At 47.8% G+C, this 24,119-nt stretch overlaps 1 protein-coding gene across 8 annotated transcripts in view; it reads right to left on the bottom strand.

Annotated features, from left to right (window-relative positions):
- PAX5 (paired box 5) overlaps positions 1-24,119 on the bottom strand; it is a 204,471-nt gene that overhangs the window by 86,828 nt on the left and 93,524 nt on the right. For all 8 annotated transcript variants that reach the window (XM_054501474.2, XM_054501476.2, XM_054501477.2 and 5 more), the window contains one exon: positions 6,603-6,732. In XM_054501474.2, coding sequence (XP_054357449.1) covers positions 6,603-6,732 — 130 coding nt within the window. The remainder of the gene's footprint in view (positions 1-6,602; positions 6,733-24,119) is intronic.

Genomic DNA, 24,119 nt, shown 5'->3' with positions numbered 1-24,119 from the left:
TCTCATTACATCATCCAGGCTGGAATGCAGTGGTGTGATCTCGGCTCATTGCAACCTCCATTTCCTAGGTTCAAGTGATTCTTGTGCCTCAGCCTCCCTAGTAGCTGGGACTACAGGTGTGCACAACCATGCCTGGCTAATTTTTGTATTTTTTGTAGAGACAGGGTTTCACCATGTTGGCCAGGCTGATCTCAAACTCCTGACCTCAAATGATCCGTCTGCCTTGGTCTCCCAAAGTGCTGGGATTACAGGCGTGAGCCACTGCATCCAGCTCTTTTATTATGTTTTCTAGCTAACTATTGTTTACTTATAAGAATATATATTATATTGATAATTAGAATACTTCTAATATTTTTAAATTAAGCATAATTTTGACTTAGGCCTGGGATGTTTATATTTTTTCTGCTCTATAATGAGACTTTAAAATGGAAAAATCAAAGTATAAACAGGTCTTTGGTCAAGGGTTTACTTTAAAACTCAATCCATGCCCAGACTTCCTGCCTGGGCCTAACAAAGAAGCCTTCTCCTGCAGACCCCAGGACAGCTAAGCCACTGAGCTGGTTCTTAGCACCAATCTTCTAGATCAGTTCAACTCAAATTCCTTGCCAGGCTTGTAAGATAAATAAGGAAGCAACTGAGTGGGGACCATGGGGCAGCAGCTACTGCTACTGAACCCATATCACCACGACCATGTGGGAATACGACCCAGTGTGGCCAAATTTTCCAGTTTTTGTAAGGGAATCCCAAAATCCAGACTTTCATTTTCTAAATATTGACTCAAATTTTTAAAAAGCTCTATGTAGCCCCAGCTAAACATGTCTGTGGGCTAGATTAGCCCTTTGGCCAGCTGGCCACCAGTTGACCTTTTCTGTAGACAAGATTCTCAGAAAGACAACTACAGCCTCAACTTTTACAGGATTATTTTCTACCTAAAGAGGCATGTGCATAAATGGCAGGATGCCCAGCACACCTCGTTTTATTGTGTTTCACTTTATTGTACTTCACAAATATTGCATTTTTTTACAAATGGAAGGTTTCTGGCAACCCTGTGTCAAGCAAATCTATCAGTGCCATTTGTCCAACAGCATGCGCTCGCTTCCTGTCTCTGGGTCACATTTTGGTAATTTTTGTGACATTTCACAGTTTCTCATTATTATTATATCTGTTATGGTGATCTGTGATCAGTGATCTTTGATATTACTATCCTAATTGTTTTGAGGAGCCACAAGCTGTGCCCATATAAGATGGAAAACTTCCAATAAATGCTGTGTGTGTTCTGACTGCTCACCACTGACTGGCTGTTCCCTCATCTCTCTTCTTCTTCTAGGGCCTCCCTATTCCCTGAGAGACATCAATACTGAAATTAGGCCATTTAATAACCCTACAATGGCCTCTATGTGTTCAAGTGAAAGGAAGAGTCACGTACCTCTCACTTTTAATCAAAAGCTAGAAATGATTAAGCTTAGTGAGGAAGGCATGTCAAAAGCTGAGACAGGCCAAAAGCAAAGCCTCTTGCACCAAACAGCCAAATTGTGAATGCAAAGGAAAAGTTGTTGAAGGAAATTAAAAGTGCCATTCCAGTGAACACATGAATGATAAGCCTTATTGCTGATATGGAGAAAGTTTGAGGGGTCTGGATAGAAGCTCAAACCAGGATGGGCATGGTGGCTTACACCTGTAATCCCAGCACTTTGGGAGGCAGAGGTGGGAGGATTGCTTGAGCCTAGGAGTTTGAGAACAGACTGGGAAACATAGAAAAACCCTGTCTCTACAAAAAATTTAAAAATTAGCCAGGCATGGTGGTGCATGCCTGTAGTCCCTGCTACTCAGTAGGCTGAGGTGGGAGAATTGCTTGGGTCCAGGAGGTCAAGACCAGTGAGCCATGACTGCACCACTGCACTCCAGCCTGGGTGACACAGTGAGACCCTGCCTCAAAAAAAAGAAGAAGATGATCAAACCAGCCACAACATTCCCTTTAACAAAAGCCTAATCCAGAGTAAGGCACTAACTCTCTTTAATTCTAGGAAGGCTGAGAGAAGTAAGGAAGCTGCAGAAGAAAAATTAGAAGCTAGCAGAGATTGGTTCATGAGGTTTATGGAAAGAAGCCATCTCCATAACACAAAGGTGCAAGGTGAAGCAGCAAGTGCTGATGTAGAAGCTAAGATCAAGCTAAGATCATTGATGGAGGTGACGACACTAAACAACAGATTTTCGATATAGACCAGTCTTATACTGAAAAAAGATGCCATCTAGGACTTTCATAGCTAGAGAGGAGAAGTCAATGCCTGGCTTCAAAGAACAGTCTGACTCTGTTGTTAGGGGCTAATATAGCTGGTGACTTTAAGTTAAAGCCAATGCTCCTTTATCATTAAAAAAATTCTTGAGTCCTTGGAGAATTATACTAAATCTACTCTTCCTGTGATCTGTAAGTGGAAAAACAAAGCCTGGATAACAGCACATCTGTTTATGGCATGGTTTACTGAATATTTTAAGCATACCATTGAGACCTACTGCTCAGAAAAAAAAGATTCTTTTCAAAATATTAATGCTCATTGACAATGCACCTGGTCACCCAAGAGCTCTGATGGAGATGTACAAGGAGATGAATGTTGTTTTCATGCCTGCTAACACAGCATCCATTCCGTGGCCTGTGGATCAAGGAGCAATTTCAACTTTCAAGTTGTCTTATTTAAGAAATACATTTTGTAAGGCTATATCTGCCAGAGAGAGTGATTCTTCTGATGGATCTGGGCAAAGTATATTAAAAACATTCTGGAAAGAATTCACTATTATAGATACCATTAAGAATATTCACAATTCGGCTGGGCACGGTGGCTCACGCCTATAATCCTGGCACTTTGGGAGGCTGAGGCGGGTGGATCATGAGGTCAGGAGTTCAAGACCAGCCTCATCAAGATGGTGAAACTCCGTCTCTACTAAAAATACAAAAATTAGCCAAGTGTGGTGGTGGGTGCCTGTAATCCCAGCTACTCAGGAGGCTGAGGCAGAGAATTGCTTGAACCCGGGAGGCAGAGGTTGCAGTGAGCCCAGATCATGCCACTGTACTCCAGCCTGGGCAACAGAGTGAGACTCTGTCTCAAAAAAAAAAAAAAAAAAAAAAAGAATATACGTGATTCACGGGAAAAGGTAAAAATATCCACATTTACAGGAGTTGGGAAGAAGTTGATTTCAGCCCTCATGGATGACTTCGAGGGCTGAAAATGACTCACTTCAGTGGAGGAAGTAATTGCAGATATGGTGGAAATAGCGAGAGAACAAGAATTAGAAGTGGAGCCTGAAGATGTACTGAATTGCTGCCATCTCATGATGAAACTTTAGTGAATAAGGAGTTGCTTCTTATGGATAAGCAAAGAAAGTGGTTTCTTAAGATGAAATCTACTCCTGGTGAAGATACTGTGAACATTGTTGAAATGCCAACAAAGGATTTAGAATATTCCATAAACTTAGTTGGTAGGGCAGTGGCAGGGTTTGAGAGAGCTGACTCCAATTTTGAAAGAAATTCTATGGTGAATAAAATGCTATCAAACAGCATCGCACGCTACAGAGAAATCTTTCATGAAAAGAAGAGTCAATTGATGCAGCAAACTTCATCATTGTCTATTTTAAGAAATTGCCACAGCCACCCCAATCTTCAGCAACCACCGTCCTGATCAGTCATTAGCCATCAACATCGAGGCAAGACCCTCCACCAGCAAAAAGATGACTCACTGAAGGCTCAGATGATTACCAGCATTTTTTAGCAATAAGTATTTTTAAATTAAGGTATGTGTCTTTTAAAAAGCATAATGCACACTTACTAGACTACAGTACTGGTTGAGTATCCCTTATCCAAAATGCGTGGGACCAGAAGTGTTTCAGATTTTGGATTGTTTTGGATTTTGGAATATTTGCTTTATGTTTACCAGTTCAACTCCTAATCTGAAAATCCAAAATTTGAAATGCTTCAATGAGCATTTCCTGTGAGCATCATGTCATACTCAAAAAGTTTCAGATATTGGAGCATTTCAGATGCTCAACGTGTATAGTATAGACATAGCTTTTTTTTTTTTTTTTTTTGAGACAGAGTTTTGCTCTTGTTGCCCAGGCTGGAGTGCAATGGCGTGATCTTGGCTCACTGCAACCTCCGCCTCCCAGGTTCAAGCAATTCTCCTGCCTCAGCCTCCCAAGTAGCTGGGATTACAGGCATGCACCACCACGCCCAGCTAATTTTGTATTTTTAGTAGAGACGGGGTTTCACCATGTTGGCCGGGCTGGTCTAGAACTCCTGACCTCAGGTGATCTGCCCTCCTCGGCCTCCCAAAGTGCTGAGATTACAGGTGTGAGCCACTGCGCCCAGCCAGACATAGCTTTTATACGCACTGGGAAACCAAAAAATGTGTGTGACTCACTTTACTGAGATATTTGCTTTATTGCAGTATCCTGGAACCAAACCCACAATGTCTCCAAGGTAAGCCTATAACATCTTCTTGTGATCTGCCTACCCAATCTTCTCATAAACTCCGATCCCAGTAACAAACCCTCCTTTCTGCAGAACAGTCTCCTCTGGGATCTCATTTGATCCTTACCTGGAGCCTGAGAGACCAGGACCCTTTTACAGATGGAGAAACAGAGGCTCAGAGATGTGTCCAGAGTCAGACAGCAAGGCAGTGACCTTGCTGGATGAGCCCCAGCTGATCTGTGTGGCAGCGTGGCCAACAGCACGGTCCCTGGCATTCAACTGCAACTCCACTGCTCACCAGCTGTGATCTCGACAAGCCACTCAACTGCCCCAAGCCTCAGTTTCCCTATTTGTGAAATGGACATGATCATAGCGGTCCCACCTCCCAGGGTTCCTCTGAAGGTAAAGTGAGTTCACTTAGCACAATGCCTGGTTCTCAGGAAGTGCTCAGTGAAGTGCCAGTTTCTATTATTGTTCGCTAATCCAGGTTTCTTTGCACTCTGCCATGCCCACCTCTATAATTATTTGTAGTTCCTTGAAAAAGAGGAAAAAAGGCCCAGGATCTAGGAGCCAGAGGGCCAGCTCTAACTCCCCCTTACCCCTTATGCTGGGCAAGCCACCGCCCCTCCCTGAGACTTGGTTTCTGTGTCTGTGAAATGGGAGTGCCTTCAGAGGTCTTGTCATGGATTCTTGTGACACCAGGGGAGGGGACCTCCTCGGACACCTGTGGGGTCAGCAAAGGCTTACTCCAGCTGGGCTCCCCGGCTCCCTGCCCCTTGCTAACATCTCCCACCTCAGGCCTGGGTGCACTCCAGGCTCTTGGCCCACCTCAGGTGGATGGGGGACAAAGTCACTCTTGCCACCTGACTGGCCCTTACATGGTGCTCAGAGCTGCAGATAGGGCCCTTGTCTTCTGCCTGAGCCTCAGTGCTGACCCTTCAGCCCAGGTCTTGGAGCTGGGCCCTCCCTATCTTGCTGCTTTGGCCTAAGTGACCCCCTCCACTGTTCTAACCCAAGTCTAACCCAGCTTCCCTGATGCACCCACAGTCCACCTGCATATCTACGAGTCCCGTGTCACTGTCACTATTCACTGTGCCCTGCCTACCAGCCCACATGGGCATCCTCTACCTCAAACCAGACCCACGGCTCTGGCCCAAGTGTGGCCCGCCAGCCCCTCGTCTATTTGTGCAGTACCCAGGAGGGCCTCCTGCCTGCCCATTGGACAACCAAGAGCTGGCAGCTGAGTCTGTCCACATGGAGTCGGCTCCACGTTATCCCAGCACAGCTGGGCCAGGGGTCTGCCCGTCCTGGCCCGCACATCCAGCCCTTCTGCAGCAGCAAGCCAGCAAGCGCCATGGTGACCTGCCACAGGGAGAGGGTTCTCAGAAGAATCCTAACAGCTACATGTATTGGGTGCTTACCGTGTGCCAGACGAAGAGTCCAAGCACCTTCCACATATGAACAAATTAATCCTCACAACAGCCCTCTGGGGTAGGTGCTAGCACTAGTCCCGCTGTGCAGCTTAAAGCCACAGCCCACAACGCATACATGACTCACCCAAGTCTGCACAGCTAGTAAATGGCATGATCAAACTCAACAGTGCACCTCCAGGACCCACACTCCCAATCTCTACACAGACAGCTAAAGAGAGTCTGGCCCTGGGACTTCCAGAGGGCAGCAGCTTGGCATCCGCCAAGCACCTTCCAGCCTACGCCGCCTACCCTTCTTGACTCAGATTCTGCCTGCCAACAACAATCTGCAAGGAATCCCATTCCTCCTTGAGGTTGGTGCCCACCAGGGTGGCCTTTCTCGTGAAAGAAATAAACCCTAGGCCTCTCAACACTCAGCCCCACCCACGGGGGCCCCTCTGGCATGAGGTTTCCTGCCCCCTGCCCCAAGTTCCCTCCAGCCCACAGTCCATTTGGCATTTGTTCTCCCCGGCTTTGTTGGAACCATATCCAGCCATGTCTCATCACAGCTGCAAGCCTGGCCCCAGCACCTGACCTGTTCCCAGGCCTCATAACCTCATTAAAACAAAATTGGCCGATCACATCCAAACACACCAAGAAGCCACCCTTCCCACCACACACTCCCATCTCTCTCTCCCTCCCTCACTCATCCCCCATGCCCCAGGTGCCCTCACCTGTCACAATGGGGTAGGACTGCGGGCCTGGCACACTGCTCCCGATGTCAGCAGGGGTGGGGCTGGCCAGATTGGCCTTCATGTCGTCCAGCCCACCAGTCAGCGAGGCCATGGCTGAATACTCTGTGGTCTGAAAGAAGAAACAGAGACGTCTCAGCACCAAGACTCCACAGTACCTTAGTCAAATGCCAACTCCACGTTCTGAGCTCAGCCACCAAGCTGAGTTAGTCCATGCCTGTGCCGAGGCCCACAAGGGACTCATGAACACCTCCAGTGTTGAAAGGGCAGAGTCAGCTTGGTGGAACAAGACAGTTGTCCAGAATCAACAATTCTTCCCAGGAGAGGAGGTGGGCAGGACTCAGTGCAACTTCACAAGAATCCAAACTTTGCTCCCTCTGGCCTGCATGTTGCCCTCACCCAGCTCCAGTTGGCCAGAGACCCCACACTCCTCAGCGCAGGGATGGAGGGTCCGTAACCAAAAGCAAGGCAGAAATAAGTGTCTTCTTGCCAAGAGAATGGAAACAATGGTTTCTGATTTCTGTGCTCTTAAACCACAAAGGTAGAATCACAGAAACAAGGGTTAAGAGGAATCTGGGAGATCATCCAGTCCAAATCCTCATTTCACAGATGAATAAACTGAGGCTCAAGGGGAGGAGGGCTTTACCCACCATCAACAGGGAAGAATACCAGTTGGGGTAGGTCACCATGAATTCCCACCCTAATCCAATATGGCAAACTAACTGAGCCACCATTTGGCAAGTGTTTTTGAATTCTAGAAGCAGGTAAACACCTATATGCTGAAAACCACGGGGTGCACATATCTAATTTACCAAGTCCACACCAACCATGTGTATTTAGCCCATGAGTCATGCTCCTTTCTTTAAGCCATTTCACGAAATCAGAGTTTGCAATCAGTCATTTCCTTGTCATCCAAGCCACTGTCAGAATAGTCTCCAGAGAAGGCAGCAAAGGCACCAACCTGGATCTTTCAACCAAAGGATAGACTAAATTATAAGCATGAGTGACAAGTCTCTTCCTCCCACCCCACCCCAGGGCCTATTTTCAGGTAAAGAAAATATATGCGGCTGGGTGCAGCGGCTCACGCATGTCATTCCAACACTTTGGGAGGCCAAAGTGGGTGGATCATCTGAATCTAAGAGTTCAAGACCACCTTGGGAAACATGGTGAAACCCTGTCTCTACAGAAAATACAAAAATTAGCCAGGTGTGGTAGCTTTCACCTGTAGTCCCACCTACTCAGGAAGCTGAGGAGGGAAGATTGACTGAGCCCAGGAGATCAAGGCTGCAGTAAGCCATGATCATGCCACTGTACTCCAGCTTGAGTGACAGAGCAAGACTCTGTCAAAAAAAAGAACGAAAGAGGAGGAAGGAAGGAAGGAAGGAAGAAAAAGAGAAAGGGAGGGAGGGAGGAAGGAAGGAAAGAAAGAAGGAAGGGAGAGAAAAAGAAGGAAGGGAGGGGAAGAGAAGGAAGGAGGGAGGGAGGGAAAGAGAAGGAAGGGAGGGAGGGGCAGAGAAGGGAGGGAGGGAGGGTGGAAGGAAGGAAGGAAGAAAGGAAGGGAGAGAAAGAGAAGGAAGGGAGGGAAAGAGAAGGAAGGAGGGAAGGAGGGAGGGAGAGACGGAGGGAGGGAAGGGGGAGGGAAAGAGAAGGAAGGAAAGAAGGGAGGGAGGGAGGGAGGGAGGGAGGGTGGAGGGAATTTGCAAACACTTAAGCCAACAAATTTGTTTGTGCATGTGAAGATTTTATGTGGGGAGTTTCCTCCAGGACCCTGGCATTGCTGATGGAGGACACACTCATGTTGGTCCAGGGTTATGTCCTTGTCAAGGAGGGACACAGAAGCAAGCAGTCTTCTGGAAGGAGCTGCAGGCACCCTGAGTAAAATGAGGAGGACTGAGCCACTGGGAGGGAAACCAAAGGAGCCACTGGGTGGCAGGCAGAAGGGGCTGGGACTCAGGCACATTCCTGGTGTCTTTCCCTTCAAATCAGAGATTACTTCCTGGGCAGCTAAAGTTTCAACTGGGGGTAATGGCAGCAGTGAGTCCAGGAGGTGCTGCAGGCCCAGGCTCTAGATGATTCGTGCTGAGGACAGCATGTCCAGAGTTCCCCAGGGCTCTTTGATGCTCATCCATCAAAGGCTGGTTCTGAAACATGTGGAGAAGAGTACAGGCCCAAAGCAAGCCCAGGTCCTTCTAAGGGAGAAGAACAAGGCCAGGGGGACAGGCTTACCAGGCATCAGGAATCGCTATAGAGCTACAGTAATTAAGACAGGGTGGTATTGGCACAGGCGTAGATAAATAGACCAATGAAACAGAATCCAGTCCAGACCCTGGTCCGTGCACATATGGAACCGTGATATATGAAGGAGATGGTTTACAAATCAGCAGGAAAGGATGGGGTCTTTAATAAACAGAGCAGGGGTAACTGGTTATCCATTCAGAAACAGGAGAAAAAAGAAATTGGATCTTCACACCAGACACAAAAATCAATTCCAGGTGGATTAGAGACCTAAATGTGGAAGGCAAAGGCATTTAACGTGGCCAGCTCTAGTTCCATCCAAAAATCCTTGGGAACAAGTCTGCCCTTCATGGAAGGAGGAGTGCCTTTTCTGGCCTGGGATGCTCACACAGGGTTCCTGCTCACTGTGGGGTTAGTGGTGGGACCCAGTCATCCTGCTGCCCTATCTCAGTGACTCCTCCTCCAAGAAGTCTTTCATGACCACTATTCCCCAGGAAGTGTGAGTCCCACCCTCATTCTACTGGCCCCACCAAGTGGTGCCAGAACAATAACAACCACAGTCTTCACAATTGCATCAAAATCTCACACTCACTGAGCATTCACTCTGTACCAGGAGCTTTAGCTGTACTATCCCATTTAATCCTCACAGTCACCCCTTGAAGCAGGCTCTGTGACATCCCCATTTTACAGATGAAGAAACTGAGGCTTTTATGATAGCACAGGAATGACTTGCCTAACTAAGTTCATACAGCTTCTAAGTGCCCAAGCCAGGATTCAAACCTGGGTCCCTCTGACTCCAAAACCTTGACAATGACCCTAATGATCTTTATACTGTGAGTACCTGATCCATTAAAACACAGTGAAATCAACTTGCTGGTCCCAACATTTTTATAAATGAAATTGAAAAAAAAATATCCAAGGGTCTCCCACATAGAAAGGATAAGTCCTGTTTTGTGAATCTTTGTTTCCCATGTCAGTGGGTACGTGTGTACAAGGTAGAGATTAAGATGTATTTCTTGCTATAGGTCACAGCCAGCAAAGTTTGGAAAATACTGCTTCATTCCATGCAGCAAGAGCTATTGGAAAAAGGTTGCTGTCTAGACTTCCTCTTCTGTAGAACAAGACTTGGTCGTGGCATTAGCCTCCTAATTTTCTAAGAATGAATTGGGCATGAATTTAGAATTCCACTCACTGGAAGCAACTCCTTCAGTTCATTGCTGTGTGCAAAGACGGCAGGTCAAAATGCCTCTGACAAGGGTCTTTTCCTGGATGGCATCTTCTAGAGTTTCTGGGCCCCCAGGGGTAGGTCCCGGTTCCTCCCTCCTCTCTGTGTTCCTGAATGCCCTAGTGAAGGCCTGAGCATAGTGGGCGTGCGTTCATTTAACTTTTACTGAGCCCTGTTGTGTGCAATATGATGTGTGAAGACCAGACACACTCTTTGACCCTCACCCACAAACCCCAAGAGAAGACACACTGGCCCAGAAATTCCATCCAAGAGGGACAAGAGCACAGAGTCATTAATGTATATGGGGTGTGAAGTGGTCAGGAAGGGTTTCTTGATGCAGGCTGTATTTAACCTGGGAGTGAACAATCCCTAACTCCCAAGACTGAGAACGGCCGAAGTCAGGCTCAGAGGTAACAGGACAGGAGTGACCCAGAAACGGCACATGCAATAGTTAGAGGGGGTGCAAGTACAAAGGGGAACGATGGAACAGTAGACTAGCTGGAACTCGATTGTGAGGGGCTTGCACAATGAACACTGGGTGAATGAAGGAAGGAGTGCTCTTCCTAGGGCCAGGCAGCATCCCAGCCAAGAGTCAGCATTCCTGCACCCCTCCCCAGCCCACCCTGGGGCCTGGCGCATTCCTAGACCTCAGCCTCTTCTCTCTGACATGGGCTGGGCTTCTGGGTCTGCAAGGAAAAGCCTTTATTTCCCCCAAGAAAGTAGAGCCAACCTGGGTTTAAAAGAATCACAAAAAGGGTGGTCGACAGGGATATATCCTGCCTCTTAACATATTTAATTTCCAGATGAAAGAGGCTTATTTTGCTATTTGATTTTTGTTTTAGTCAACAAATTCAGTATCAAACAAAGCTCGTTCAGCCACTTCAAAAGTTAGGTTTGGATCATCTTTTTCAGACAAGAAATCTTCAACTTATGTTATACATGCAGTGGGAGGTCCGAAAATCCAGGCATCCAACCACCACTGGCTCCCAGAAAGCAAAGCAAACCTCCCTATGAGCCAGGCCCTGGGGGACAGCGGGACACTCGGAAACGAGTCCTTAGCTGCACTTCACCATCTGTGCCTTTCCTTTTCCTTTTTTTTTTTTTTTTTTTTTTTTTTTTTTTTTGAGACAAAGTCTTGCTCTGTCACCCAGGCTGGTGTGCAGTGGCACGATCTTGGCTCACTGCAACCTCCGCCCCCCGGGTTCAAGCAATTCTCCTGCCTCAGCCTCCCAAGTAGCTGTGATTACAGACACATGCCACCACACCCAGTTAATTTTTTGTATTTTTAGTAGAGACAGGGTTTCGCCATGTTGGCCAGGCTGGTCTTGAACTTCTGGCTTCAAGTGATCCACCTGCCTCGGCCTCCCAAAGTGCTGGAATTACAGGCATGAGCCACTGCACCCAGCCATCTGTGCCTTTCACCATCACCACCTTGCAGGGCTTGCCCAGAGCCCAGCCTCTCTTCTTTGGTGGGATTCCCTCAGTTCTCACTCTGCTCCTGCATGAGCCAGGGGAAGCTGTCATTTAGTTTTGGTGTTTAATTGTTCCCTAAGTCCTCATCGCTGTTTGTCCTTTTGAGGTGTCTGTGATTTTTAAAGGCAACTGCATTCTCCCTAATCTCTTGGGTTCCCTGGAACATTGCTACACCACAGCTCCTCAGCCATTCCAGACACTGTCCTACCTCCGCCTGGAGGGTCCGTCTCACTCCATGACTTAGAGAACTCTTACATTATCCACAAGACCCAGTTCACATGTCACCTCCTTGGTGGAGCCATTCCTGAGCTCCACACTCCTACAAAGAAACAATCTCTCCCTTGTCTATGCTTCCATACTTGGTAGCTTTTTGCACAGACCTCCATTATCACCATGTAGAGTGGCTGTTTGTCGATCTCCCTCCAGGTTGCCTTGACAGTGTGGAACATGAAACATCCTTAGTGCCCACTAAGTGCTTGTTGAATGAATGAATGAATAATGGTTCAGTAGCATGTTATGAGCTACAACACTCAAAAATTAACTGGGAAGTGTTTGAGCAAGAGCACTAAGTGATACACTAACATCCGCTGCCCTCCTTCCAAGTCTGCCCCACATCAAGTCAGGTCACCAGAAAGCCACATCCCTATCCAACATATTAAAGCCCCCGGGTAGTGCTTTCACCAGTCTCTGATGGAATATCAGGGATTCAACACTTTTATGAGGCAAAAAAAGAAAACAGCCAAAAAGAAGATTGTTTAAAACCTCTGGGAACACTGCCCACTAGAATATTCAAATTCCTTATCAATCCCACCTACAATTCAACACCATTAAAGTTTTTCCCCTGGTGAGTCATTAGTCTGCCTCTGACTAAACAACAAGAACACTGGAAACCACTGCATATCTCTTTTGGCTTTGACTGCCAGGAAACTCGGTCAAATTCAGTGTTCAACCACCAGAAGCACATCATTGCTGGCTCCTGGCACAATGATCTTCCCCTTTTCTCTATGTAATTTCTGAACTTTTTTCCCAAACTTAACTTAGATACACATAATTGCTTATTTTGCAGGTCACCTCAAGTTCTTTGTGAAAGTGAAGGCTGGGAAAGGTAAACTGACAGAAAAAGAAAGATGGAAGGAAGGAAAGAAGGAAAGGAATTCCTGGTGCCTCTTTTCCTGGTAACAATGGCATTCTAGTTCCATTTCTCACAGTTTTTTCGAAGCCAAAGGCTAAGTGGTGGGGTGCAGAGGTACACACACAGTCACAGATGTGTAAGTGTGTTGGTGCACCTACATACTTGGGTACATTGCCCCCCCCAACCCCAGCCCCTAAGAATCACAGGCAACAGCTGTGTTCTACATTTCCTACTTTTCTGAGCCCTTGGCGTTCTTTCTTAGGATGTCACTTTAGGTTTCTTCTCCCTCTTCATCAGGGCACCCTGGTGCTGTCCTTGACCATGACCCAGGAACAGAAATGAACTAAAGTCAGCAATTCACAGATTTCCCACTGCAATGCAACCATTGGGATAAAACTTCCTCTGCCTGCTGCCACAGAATCTTTTTCTTTTTGAGACAGAGTCTCGCTCTGTTGCCCAGGCTGGGGTGAAATGGTGCAATCTCGGTTCACTGCAACCTCCACCTCCCTGGTTCAAGTGATTCTCCTGTCTCAGCCTCCTGAGTAGTTGGGATCACAGGCACCCGCCACCACGCCCAGCTAATTTTTGTATTTTGAGTAGAGATGGGGTTTCACCATGTTGGTCAGGTTGGTCTCGAACTTCTGACCTCAGATGATCCACCCACCTCAGCCTCCCAGAATGCTGGGATTTACAGGCGTGAGACACCACACCCAGCTGCCACAGACTCTTATAAGACCTCAAGGTCAAGACCGCCAGCCCAAAGTGTGTGCACCATCTTCACAGACACCATGTTCCAGATGATGGAACAGCTTGTGCTCTGAAATATCAGAACTATAATAGAAGGACAGTCACGGTCATCTTTCCCAACACAGAAAAACTGAGGTACAGGGATAGGGATGGATGTCTTTTTTTTTTTTTTTTTTGAGACAAGGTCTTGCTTTCTTACCCAGGCTGGAGTGCAGGGTCACAATCATGGCTCACTGCTGCCTCAACCTCCCAGGCCCAAGCGATCCTCCCACCTCAGCCTCCCAAGTAGCTGGGACTACAGGCACATGCCACCACACCCAGCAGCTAATTATTTAATTTTTTGTAGAGATGGGGTTTCACCATGTTGCTCAGGCTGGTCTTGAACTGCTGAGCTCAAGTGATCCACCCACCTCAACCTCCCAAAGTGCTGGGATTACAGGCATGAGCCACTGCGCCTGGCCCTTAGTTCATTTTTATCTGCATCACTGATAGCCTTTGACTCAGTGGGGGAAAAAAGACTGAACCAGGAGTGATAACACAGGGTTTTTGTCCCAGCTCTGTCCCTTTCTCACTGTGTGGCTGTAGGTGAGCTGGGCCAGTTCTATGAATCTCATTTTCACCATGAGTAAAATGAAATTTTAATTCTAGTCCCTAGCTGCCTGACTACCTCGACAATCATGAGAATCTGAGGGATAAGGAGAGGGACACCACTTTGGAAACTAAGCAATATGAGAGGTTCAGGAATTCTAGCAAGGGACTCAAGGAGGCACGTGCCCCAGGAGAGCGTGCACTGGGCATCATTTGGGTCCCTAGGAAATTACCTGGAAAAGGACTGCCTGGGGCTGCACCAAGTATTGTCTCATCAGCACGGGGCACCACTGCCATAGCATGGAGGAGAAAAGAAACACAGACACGTGAGAAGGAGGGCAGCACAAAAGAGGGCAGTGCATGGGGCAAGGCTGCAGGGCTGATCACCTCAGATGGCCACCTGGGGCCAGGAGGCCTCCCTGTCACCTGCTGGGCTCCTGTAGGCTCACCGCCAGGCCACAGGTATCCCTTGGGAGCTGGGCCAGAGCCAGGTCAACCACTCCCATTCTGAAGGACCAGACACCTGCCCACCTCTACATCTACCCAGAAGGAGGACAGAAGCTGGAGTGGGTGAGACATGTCTCCAGGGCCTGGCTCCAGGGACTGAGGCTGAGCAGGCAGAGGGGTCTGTAAGCCCCTCCTTTCACTGGCCTCTGCTTCCCCACCTGTCTGAGGACTTTCACTGGAGGATCTCTAAGTCTCCTTCCACTGCTGATGCTCTTTGCCTCTATCACTGGCCACATGACAAAGTCTAGATTCCCTCTTCAACAAATGAATGGCAAGTCAAGAACAGAGAGATGGTGAACCTATAGGTTAAAGGAGGCTTAGAGACAAATCGATAGGTCACAATGTGGACCCTGATTCAAACAAACTGTAAAATAAATAATCATTAAACAACAAAAAACAAAAAACATGGCCAGGCGCGGTGGCTCACGCCTGTAATTACAGCACTTTGGGAGGCTGAGGTGGGCGGATCACCTGAGATCAAGAGTTTGAGACCAGCCTGGCCAACACGGTGAAACCCCGTCTCTACTATAAATAAAAAAATTAGCCAGCCGTGGTGGCGTGTGACTGCAGTACCAGCTACTCAGGAGGCTGAGGCAGGAGAATTGCTTGAACCCAGGAGGTGGAGGCTGCGCACTGAGCCGAGATCAAGCCACTGCATTCCAGCCTGGGCAACAGAGTGAGACTGCGTCTCAAAAAAAAAAAAAATCATAACATATAATGAGACAACTGGCAATGTGAGCACCAACTGAGTATTTGATGACATGAATGGATGTGCTAACTTTGTGGATGTGACAGTGGTATGGTTATGCTTTTCAAAAGGTCTTGTCTGGCTAGGCACTGGATTCACACCAGTAATTCCAGCATTTTGGGAGGCTGAGGCAGGAGGATTACTTGAGGCCGGGAGTTTGAGACAAGCCTGGGCAACATAACAAGACCCCATCTCCACAAAAAAATTAAAAATTAGCTGAGCATAGTGGCATGCCTGTAGTCCCAGCTGTTTTGGAGAATGAGGCAGGAGGATCACTTGAGCCCAGGAGGCTGAGGCCACAGTGAGCCTTGATCACACCACTGCACTCCAGTCTGGGCGACCTTGTCTCAAATAAATAAATTAATAAAAGATTGTGTCTTTTAAAGATTCATTCTAGAATATTTACAGGTGAAGTGACATAATGTCTGAAGTTTGTTGAAAAATAAAGTGCAGTTAATAAAATGTGGTATATCTACACAATGGAATACTATTCAACAGTGAAAAGGAGTGGAGTGCTGATACATGTTACAACATGGATGAACCTCAAAAGCATTATGCTAGGTGAAAAAGTCCAGACATAAAGGATAGCCCATAGAAATGCTAGAAGTGGCAAATCTACAGGCACAGAGCACAGATCCATGATTGGCTGGAGATGGGGGTGGGATCAGGGATTAACTCTAAACCAGCATGAGGGATCTTTCTGGAGTGATGAAACTATTCTAAAACCAAACTGTGGTGATAGTTGCATAACTCCTTAAATCTACTAAAAACTATTGATTCATTCACTTACAATGAGTGAACTTTATGACATAAAAATTATATTTCAATAAAGCCGTTAAAAAAGATAAGTGGAGTGTGTCGGGGGAGGGATATCAGTGCAACAATTGTCATAAGTAGAATCTGGGAGAGGGGTGCTTGGAGGCTGATTAAATTACTCCAAGTCTACTTTGAAAGTCTCCATAATTATGGCTGGGCACGGTGGCTCACACCTGTAATTCCAGCACTTTGGGAGGCTGAGGCAGGTGGAGTACCTGAGGTCAGGAGTTCAAGACCAGCCTGGCCAATATGGTGAAACCCCATCTCTACTAAAAACACAAAAATAGTCAGGCTGTGATGGTGGGCACCTACTCAGGAGGCTGAAGTGGGAGAATTGCTTGAACCCCCGAGGCAGAGTTTGCAGTGAGCCAAGATCGCACCACTGCATTCCAGCCTGAGTGACACAGGGAGACCCTGTCTCACAAAAAAAAAAAAAAGGAAAAAAAGAAAGAAATTCTCCATAGTTAAAATAAATAAAGTTAAACCACACATATTTGACTCATGGCACCACCTGCCACTGCTCATCAGCCATCCAACAAATACCTGTGGAATAACGAGAGAACGCAAGAGGCCAAGGACAGCCAGGAGCTTGCTCTCTCGCCTCCTCTTCCTGGCGCCCTGCCCTGCTCCTTGAAGGCCATCATCCCTGCATCTTCAGGGATGCCAAAGTTCCAAACACAAGAAGTCTAAGTCCTCTTGCCTGCCTAGCACTTTCCAACTTGCAAAGTCCTTGCAGGTCGGTGGTGCCCCGGGAGTCCTGGGATGTGGATAGATGCAGAACTAGAGCTCAGAGAGGGAAGCCCTGCTGCCCACCCCGTGTGCAGCGCTGATCCCCTACCTGGAAGCAGAGTTAGAGTTGGAGGGGACTTTACTGCCACCCCTGAAGGTACAGCTCAGACGCTCCTCCATGAAGGGCCCTGGCCACACACCCACTATCCTCCTCCAGCTGGGGAAAGAGCACTGAATCTGCAAGGAGGAATGCCCTGCGTTCTTTAAACCTGGACACACAAAACTCCACCTGGCAAAGTGAATGTTAAGGAGTAGTTCTGCCTTAATTACAATGGATCTGATGGGCTGGCAAGGAACCTGGAGACCTGGCTGTGCCCTGGACTTCCATGCAACCGGGGCCAGACCCTCCCCTTGCCAGGCCTCAGTGACTCCATCTGTCATGAGGGAGATGGACCAAATCCATTGGGGCCCTTCTGGCTCACTAAAGTCTGTGCCCACCAATATGGGGTCCTCACTCTGTGGAATGGGGTTCTCCTTGATATGGCCCGAGGAAGGGCTTAGGTTGCCTCTGTGGGCTGGTGAAGATGTTGCCCGTTTGACCTCAGATCCCTGAATCCAGAGGCCTGACAGCAACCAGGGGAGGCAGCGTGGGTGAGGAATTCCACCGGGTCTGGGGCCAGGAGAACAGACTTCAAGCCTGACACGGCCAAGTCTGTGCTGCGTGAAACCAGGCCAGGCACCTCTCACTCTTGGCACCTTTTCTCATTTGTAAGGGGGATATGTGACCTACCTCACAAGGTTGTGAGAAAGCCCAGAAGAGAGATTGGAATAAAGCCCCGAAGAGCAGGCCTTTTGCGTTTCAGTTTTTGAGTCCCCAGTGCCAGACTCATAAATAAATACTTCGAAAATGTCTACTGAAAAAACAGCAGGAGGAATCCTTGCAGTGGTAGAAATAGCCTGTATCTTGGACTCAATGTCTATCAGTGTCAATTTATTGTACTATAGTTTTATAAGACGTTATTGTGGAGGGAAACTCGGTAAAGGGTGTATAGGAGCCCTCTGTATTATTTCTTACAACTGCATATGAATCTACAGTTATCTCAAAATAAAAAGTTTAATTGAATGATGCTTGCAAAAGTACTCCATAATCTACAAAGTGCTACCATTAATATTAACTAGGGGGATGTACTACAAAGGATGTTGAAGGGCCTTCCTCTTCCAGGAAGCCTTCACGGATTTCCCCTTCTCTGTGTTCCTAAAACAGCTGAGTGTGCTTCTCTCTGCCACAGCACTTATTATTCTGCATTACACGTTTAACCGTTTAGGGACATCATCCCCCAGCTAGAGTGTGAGCTTCATAAGGTTGAGACTGTGTCTCCCTCATCTTTGTGGCAGCAGCTCTTGGCCCAGTGCCCAGCTCTGAACAGATGTGACATAAATGCCTGTGGAATCAAATGAACTGGGACAGGTACCATGGCCTGGCTCTTCCAACGGTGCCAGAGGTGCTTCCCAGGGTCACTGAGAGGATAAGTGATGTCAAGTTGCTTTTATTCATCAGAGGTTGCCATGGACGTGGGCCAAACACGCTCTTTATTCATTTGTTTCTCCAGAAATGTACTCATGGCCTGGGTCAAAATGGTTTGCAGCAGGCCAGGCATGGTGGCTCACGCCTGTAATCCCAGCCCTTTGGGAGGCCAAGGCGGGCAGATCATCTGAGGTTGTGAGTTTGAAACCGGCCTGATCAACATGGAGAAACCCGTGTCTACTAAAAATACAAAATTAGCCGGGCATGGTGGTGCACGCCTGTAATCCCAGCTACTCGGGAGGCTGAGGCAGGTGAATTGCTTGAACCCAGGAGGCGGAGGTTGCAGTGAGCAGAGATTGTGCCATTGCACTCCAGCCTGGGCAACAAGAGCGAAACTCCATCTCCAAAAACAAACAAACAAAAAAATGATTTGCAGCAGAATTGAAGGGCTTCCAAGAAGAGATCTATAAAGTTTCAGTGACTCATCTCCCCCGTTCTGTTTACAGCCTGCCAGGCCCCCCTCAGGCACACCCCCAGACAGGTTCCGAGGTGGTGGTGGGTACCAGCAGGGGAAGCCCAGGGAGGCCACCAAAGTCAGACAACGTAACTTCTGACTGAGAGCAACTTTTCAGCAATGACTAATCAGAAGGCCCTTTTCTTCCCCTGTCCTCTTACGGAATTTTAGTAAGCCCCAAATCTCAGGGCCTAATGGAGCTCAGGAGTACCGTAGGCTGATCTTTACCTGGCGCTTGAAATCCACCAAATGGGTATCTCCAGTGATGGGAACTCACTACTTTCCGAGGCAGCCACACAGCTCCGGTGTGAGAAAGTGCTAAATGTTGGTCTCCCTGCATTGGTCCTGGGTGTGCTCTCTGGAGCTCCATTTCCAACAGAGGTCCTACAGGTGCCAGTGCCCTCCCTGCCTGGATCCAGCACGGGGCCCCAGGGCCTCCACTCCTCCACCAGACACGCTGTCGGACTGGGGTATATGATGCTTGCTTCTGCTTTCCTGGTAGCCTAGAACCTGACTGATTCATACTATTCTTACAGTCAAGGCAGGGCTCACTCTAAGTTCATTAGAAATGGAAAGTGATTAGGTATTTTCTTCTTCCCTTAACCAGTGTGCTATTTGCAAGCTCACAGGTCTTCCCAAATACGTGGACAGAAAGGTTATCCTGACAAGGCTTAGAGCACAAAGCTCCACTTCTGGAGAATGAGAACTGGGACCCAGTGGCCCAGGACCCGGTAGTCAAAGCCTCCTAAACAGTAAGATCCCAGTAGGGTTGACTCCTGTGGGGAAGGGGGATGAGGACTCCCTGTCTGGGGAATCTCTGCACCTGCTACAGCTCTGCCTGGCTGGGTCACGAGCAGCTCCAGAGCCTGATGTGGACAAAGGGAGGGAAAGTTCCAGGGACAAAGCTCCATCTCCAGGTGGCCAAGTTCCACAGGCTTCTTCCAGGCAGTCCATGATAGGGCCCAGCTGCCCTTCCCGCTACATGGCTAGTAATGGGCAGGGAGGCCATTACCTCCAAGGGAGTGCAGGACTCTTGGCCACAAAGGGGCCTGAATGAGGGGTACAAAGGGAGGATCCCCATCCTTAAGTACCTAGCACGGGAGGAGAGGGAGCACCCCAAGACTCTCATAGTTCACATTCTTTTGGCATGACTTCCCAGCTACAAGGAAGACAGAAAGGTTATGTTGGAGCCAAGGAGAAACGAAAAGAGAAAACTTCACTCCGCACGGCCAGTTCAATAGGGTGGCAGGGTGGGGACAGGGAGGTGGGCCTGGATGCCCCTCCCCACCACCACCACCTCTGGCCATGTGGGAACCTGCATGCACACACACACATGCACACACACACACACGCACACACACACTCCTCAGGCCAAAGGCCACCTCTCTGCCCTTCCGCTCCCTGTCAGAAGGAGCTTTCTAACACGTGATGCTCTGCAAAGGCATACCCAGCCAGCCTCAGGAGGGAGTGCCCTCTTGGTCACCAAGGATTCCTAGGGCCAAACAGAAACTGTGCAAGGGAACTACCAGAAAGAGAAGGCTGCAAAGGCAAGGGCTCTCACGGTGAATTCAGACTCCCTGGTTTCCCATTCAGAAGACTCTACCAGCTCTCCCTAGACTCTCACATACCTTTACTAAGAGGCGGAATAACTTGCATTGACTGGATGCTTACTGTGTACCAGGTACTGTTCTAGATGTTAAAATGTATTATTAATAATTCGTTTAATCCTTGCAACAACCCCACAGGGTAAGTATTACTACCCTCCCTTTACAGATGATGAAAATGAGACATAAGGTGAAAATAACGCGTCCAGTTCACCCCCCAGCAGTGCAACTCCAAAGTCCAAGCTCTGAAACACCACTCTAAACCCCCTCTGCCACTGTTACTAACCCCAACAAGTTGCAGATGAGAACACTGAGGTTGAGAGAAGCTGAGTAAGTTGCAGAGCCAGGGGTTAAACTCAACTTCTGTTTGACTCCAAAGCCTGTGTTCTTTACTCTGATTATAAACTGCTCTACGATGCGCCAGAGCCCTGACGGAGACACTACCTGCTAGGCCAGGCTCATCTTCCTGTGTTTGGTGACCTCTTTAGACAACCCACCTGACTCTGCACCTTTGACATGGCCATGCTTTCCCCACCGGGTGCCCTCTCCCTTTCTCTCCTCCAGTTCCTGTCTATCCGCCCCTTCAAATCCTGGCTGAAGAATGACCTTCTATAGAAAAGGTTTCCAGATAGGTTTAGCCTCAGATGTTGTTAACTTTATCCTTTATTCTCCTCATTTAGACAGAAAGCTCCTACACCATCAACTCAGAGGACAGCGGTGCTCCCGTTTAGTGCCAACATTAGCAATTCATCTTAACATTAGTGCAAAACAATAGAGAAATAAACAGTAACATGTGGCACTGTTAGCGCTATTAAGGAAAAACCAGGCATGTGACTGCTTAGTTCAAGCCCTCTCTGTTCTTTACTGAAGGTGATATTCTGGCTTCTAGAAAGATCAGAAACTAAAGGAAGGAGACACTAGGCTTAGGATTTAGCTATGATGTGTAAGCCCAAATTTAAGCTAATGTTAATAATCTAGACAAAACTAGCACAGCGACGATGGTGTTTCTGCTTATATGCCTTTTTATCAGGGTTAACTTTACTTAAGAGCTTCTGCTTTTAATTACGGAAATATATTTGCATTTTGTGGTTATGTGTTAATTTCACAAATCTTTCATTTCATACCTAGAAACAAAGCATAATAATTATTTTTTGTGCTAATACCTATAATTTACTTAGACAAGCAAGCCATTTGCCTTGAGGCTAGACATGTAAACAAACACACGTCTAAAGTCTTGGTCTGAGTTGGATTTTTAATAATTTCTTCTTCTCCCTCACACACACACATACATTAATTTAGACTCCTGATTTTCTTTCCTTCACCTCTTTCCCACAAATCAAACCTCAAATAACATAAAACTGCTGGCTAGAAATAGGCTTCCCACAAACAAACAAAAGCTTTCAAGCCAAAAGCAACTGAGATGTTCACATCTCCCCATCCAACCGTCTCCACCTCCTCTGCCTGGTCCAACAAAACAGCCTCTCTCTGCCCAATTGCCCTGGAAAACCCTGGAATATCTCGTTTTTATTTCCAGGAAAGGAAGAGATTTTATCCCCAAATAAAAGTTCAGTAATAACAGTAGGCTGGGAAAACCCAGGCAGGATCCTTCCTGCCACCCTCTGTCAAGCTCACAAAGAGAAAAACCGTACCATCCGACATGGTTGGGAGAGTTTAATCCAAAGCAGTGCTAATTAATATCCCTGGCTTTCCAGAAGCCAGTGCCACATACAGCTGCGAGGGCAACAAGGCTGTTCTCCCTTCAATTTTATGGGAAGAACATTTTCATTACAAAGCCTCCTCCCAGACCCTCCTCTCTCAGCCAGATTAGCCTCGAGAAGGAAGCGGATGATCCATATATCAGAACTCTTTCTCTCCCCATTAATTTTATTATTTATATCCCATTTTAAAAGTTTATGGGTGCAACTCCCTATGCACCTGGCCAGGGGCTTTCTGACAAGCAGCGGCCCCTTCCTGTGTCCCCTTCTCAGCGGGAGTATGTACATTCTGTCACCAGAAAGGGCCAACTTTTTGAAATTTGCCCTAGGGAAAAGCTCCAATGGTAGTTGCCCCACCACTCTTTCTTTCTTAAAATAAATGTGGAAGGTTCTAAACTGGCCCTTTCATGAAATATGTGTGGGTTTTACTGCTCAGTATGGGCTGTGGGTGATCCTCAGAGACAGTTAAAGCCCTGAGGGTTGCCCTACGTGTCCCCCACCCCCAGTCAAGCATCCTTAGCCGTTTGGGCAGGGCTGACCCATTTTTAACCCAAACCACCAGACCCTGGGTAGGCCTGCCGAGACCACGTGTCTTGCCATTTTGTTCTGAAACCCCACGTGCTCAAGGCTGTCTCTTTCCAGCCTCCTAAAGGGACCCCAAATCCAATCTAAATGTCTTGAATTTACCTGTTTGTCTTTTATACATATAAATAGCTGCATTTCCATTCCCTCTTTGTTTCTCATTTTCATTTGGTTCTAATATCTGCATGTAAATGTCGGAAAATAGCATCTGTAATTGGAGATTATGAAGTATGGCCAGCTCCTGACAGGCTGCTAAGGAAGATGGATTATCCTCATTTTTCTGTAAATTTTGTCAATTTTGGAATTCATAAGCTATCAACACTGATCAAAATGGGACTTCACAGCTGTGTCAAAAAAAAAAAGAGGGAGAGAGAGAGGGAGAGAGAGAAAGAGCAAGAGAAAGAGAGAGAGAGTGAGAGAGTGCTCACGGGCGGGTGGACGCTGGCGTCGTGTGGGCGCAGCAGATTGGATGCCCAGCGTCATCGTGGCCACCCTTCTCCTGTCACCCTCCCCTCCACACGGGGCCTCACTGGAACTCGGGCTGGGGCTGCCTAGTCCCCTGGCTAAATCAAATAGCTACATCACAGGGCTGGAAGGCTGCAAATCCTGCAAGGCACCCACTCCAGCCGGGGCTTAATTTATTGCCCGGCGCTGCCTTCCTTGTTTATCCTGAGGAGTCTGAGGCTCCCCTGCTCAGCCCCGGAGATGTTCCACTCCTTCCAGACCATCACGGCCCACTTGAGGCAATTGCGTTGGTCTCTCTCTCTCAATTTTCCCATTACTGGGAGTAAGTACTGTTGGGACTCTGTAATGGCCCGACTGCAGCCCATATCAATAACAGATGAGGTTTAATCGTCCAACACAAAAATTATTTAGGCGCAGTAAGGACATTCAATGTCATTTGCATAATGGCATTTCTATCGCACGTACCTAACCCGTCTTGCATAAACAAGGCCTTGGGACCATAAATAATAATAAATCATGACGTCTGCACGCCTCTTGCGGTAATAGGAGCCACTCTTTGCGGAAATTATTTCAGCAGGAAATGGGCACTGTAATTTTCAAGACATGTGGTGCGGTGAGGCGCGGTAAATCACATGCCTGCCCACACGACCCCCAGGAGCAGCCCTGGGACCCGCCCTGAGCCCACGGCAACATCCCCAGGGTGCCTGGAGGAGGAGGTCAGGTCTCCAGGGTAAAACAGGCCCTCTAGAAGTGGACACCAGGATGTGCTGCTGTCCCAGGAACAGCAAGCAGGAGAAGGCAGGGCTCTCAGCGCACAGCACCAGGGAGAATCGAATTTGAGTCTGGAGAGGCACCCAGGCATCAGGGTCAGAAACCATCTCTGTCCAGGAGTCT

Source organism: Pongo pygmaeus, chromosome 13 (assembly GCF_028885625.2).
Source record: "Pongo pygmaeus isolate AG05252 chromosome 13, NHGRI_mPonPyg2-v2.0_pri, whole genome shotgun sequence".
Taxonomy (NCBI): domain Eukaryota; kingdom Metazoa; phylum Chordata; class Mammalia; order Primates; family Hominidae; genus Pongo; species Pongo pygmaeus.
Note: the sequence above shows the minus strand (reverse complement) of the source record. Positions and strands in the feature narration are given on the sequence as shown.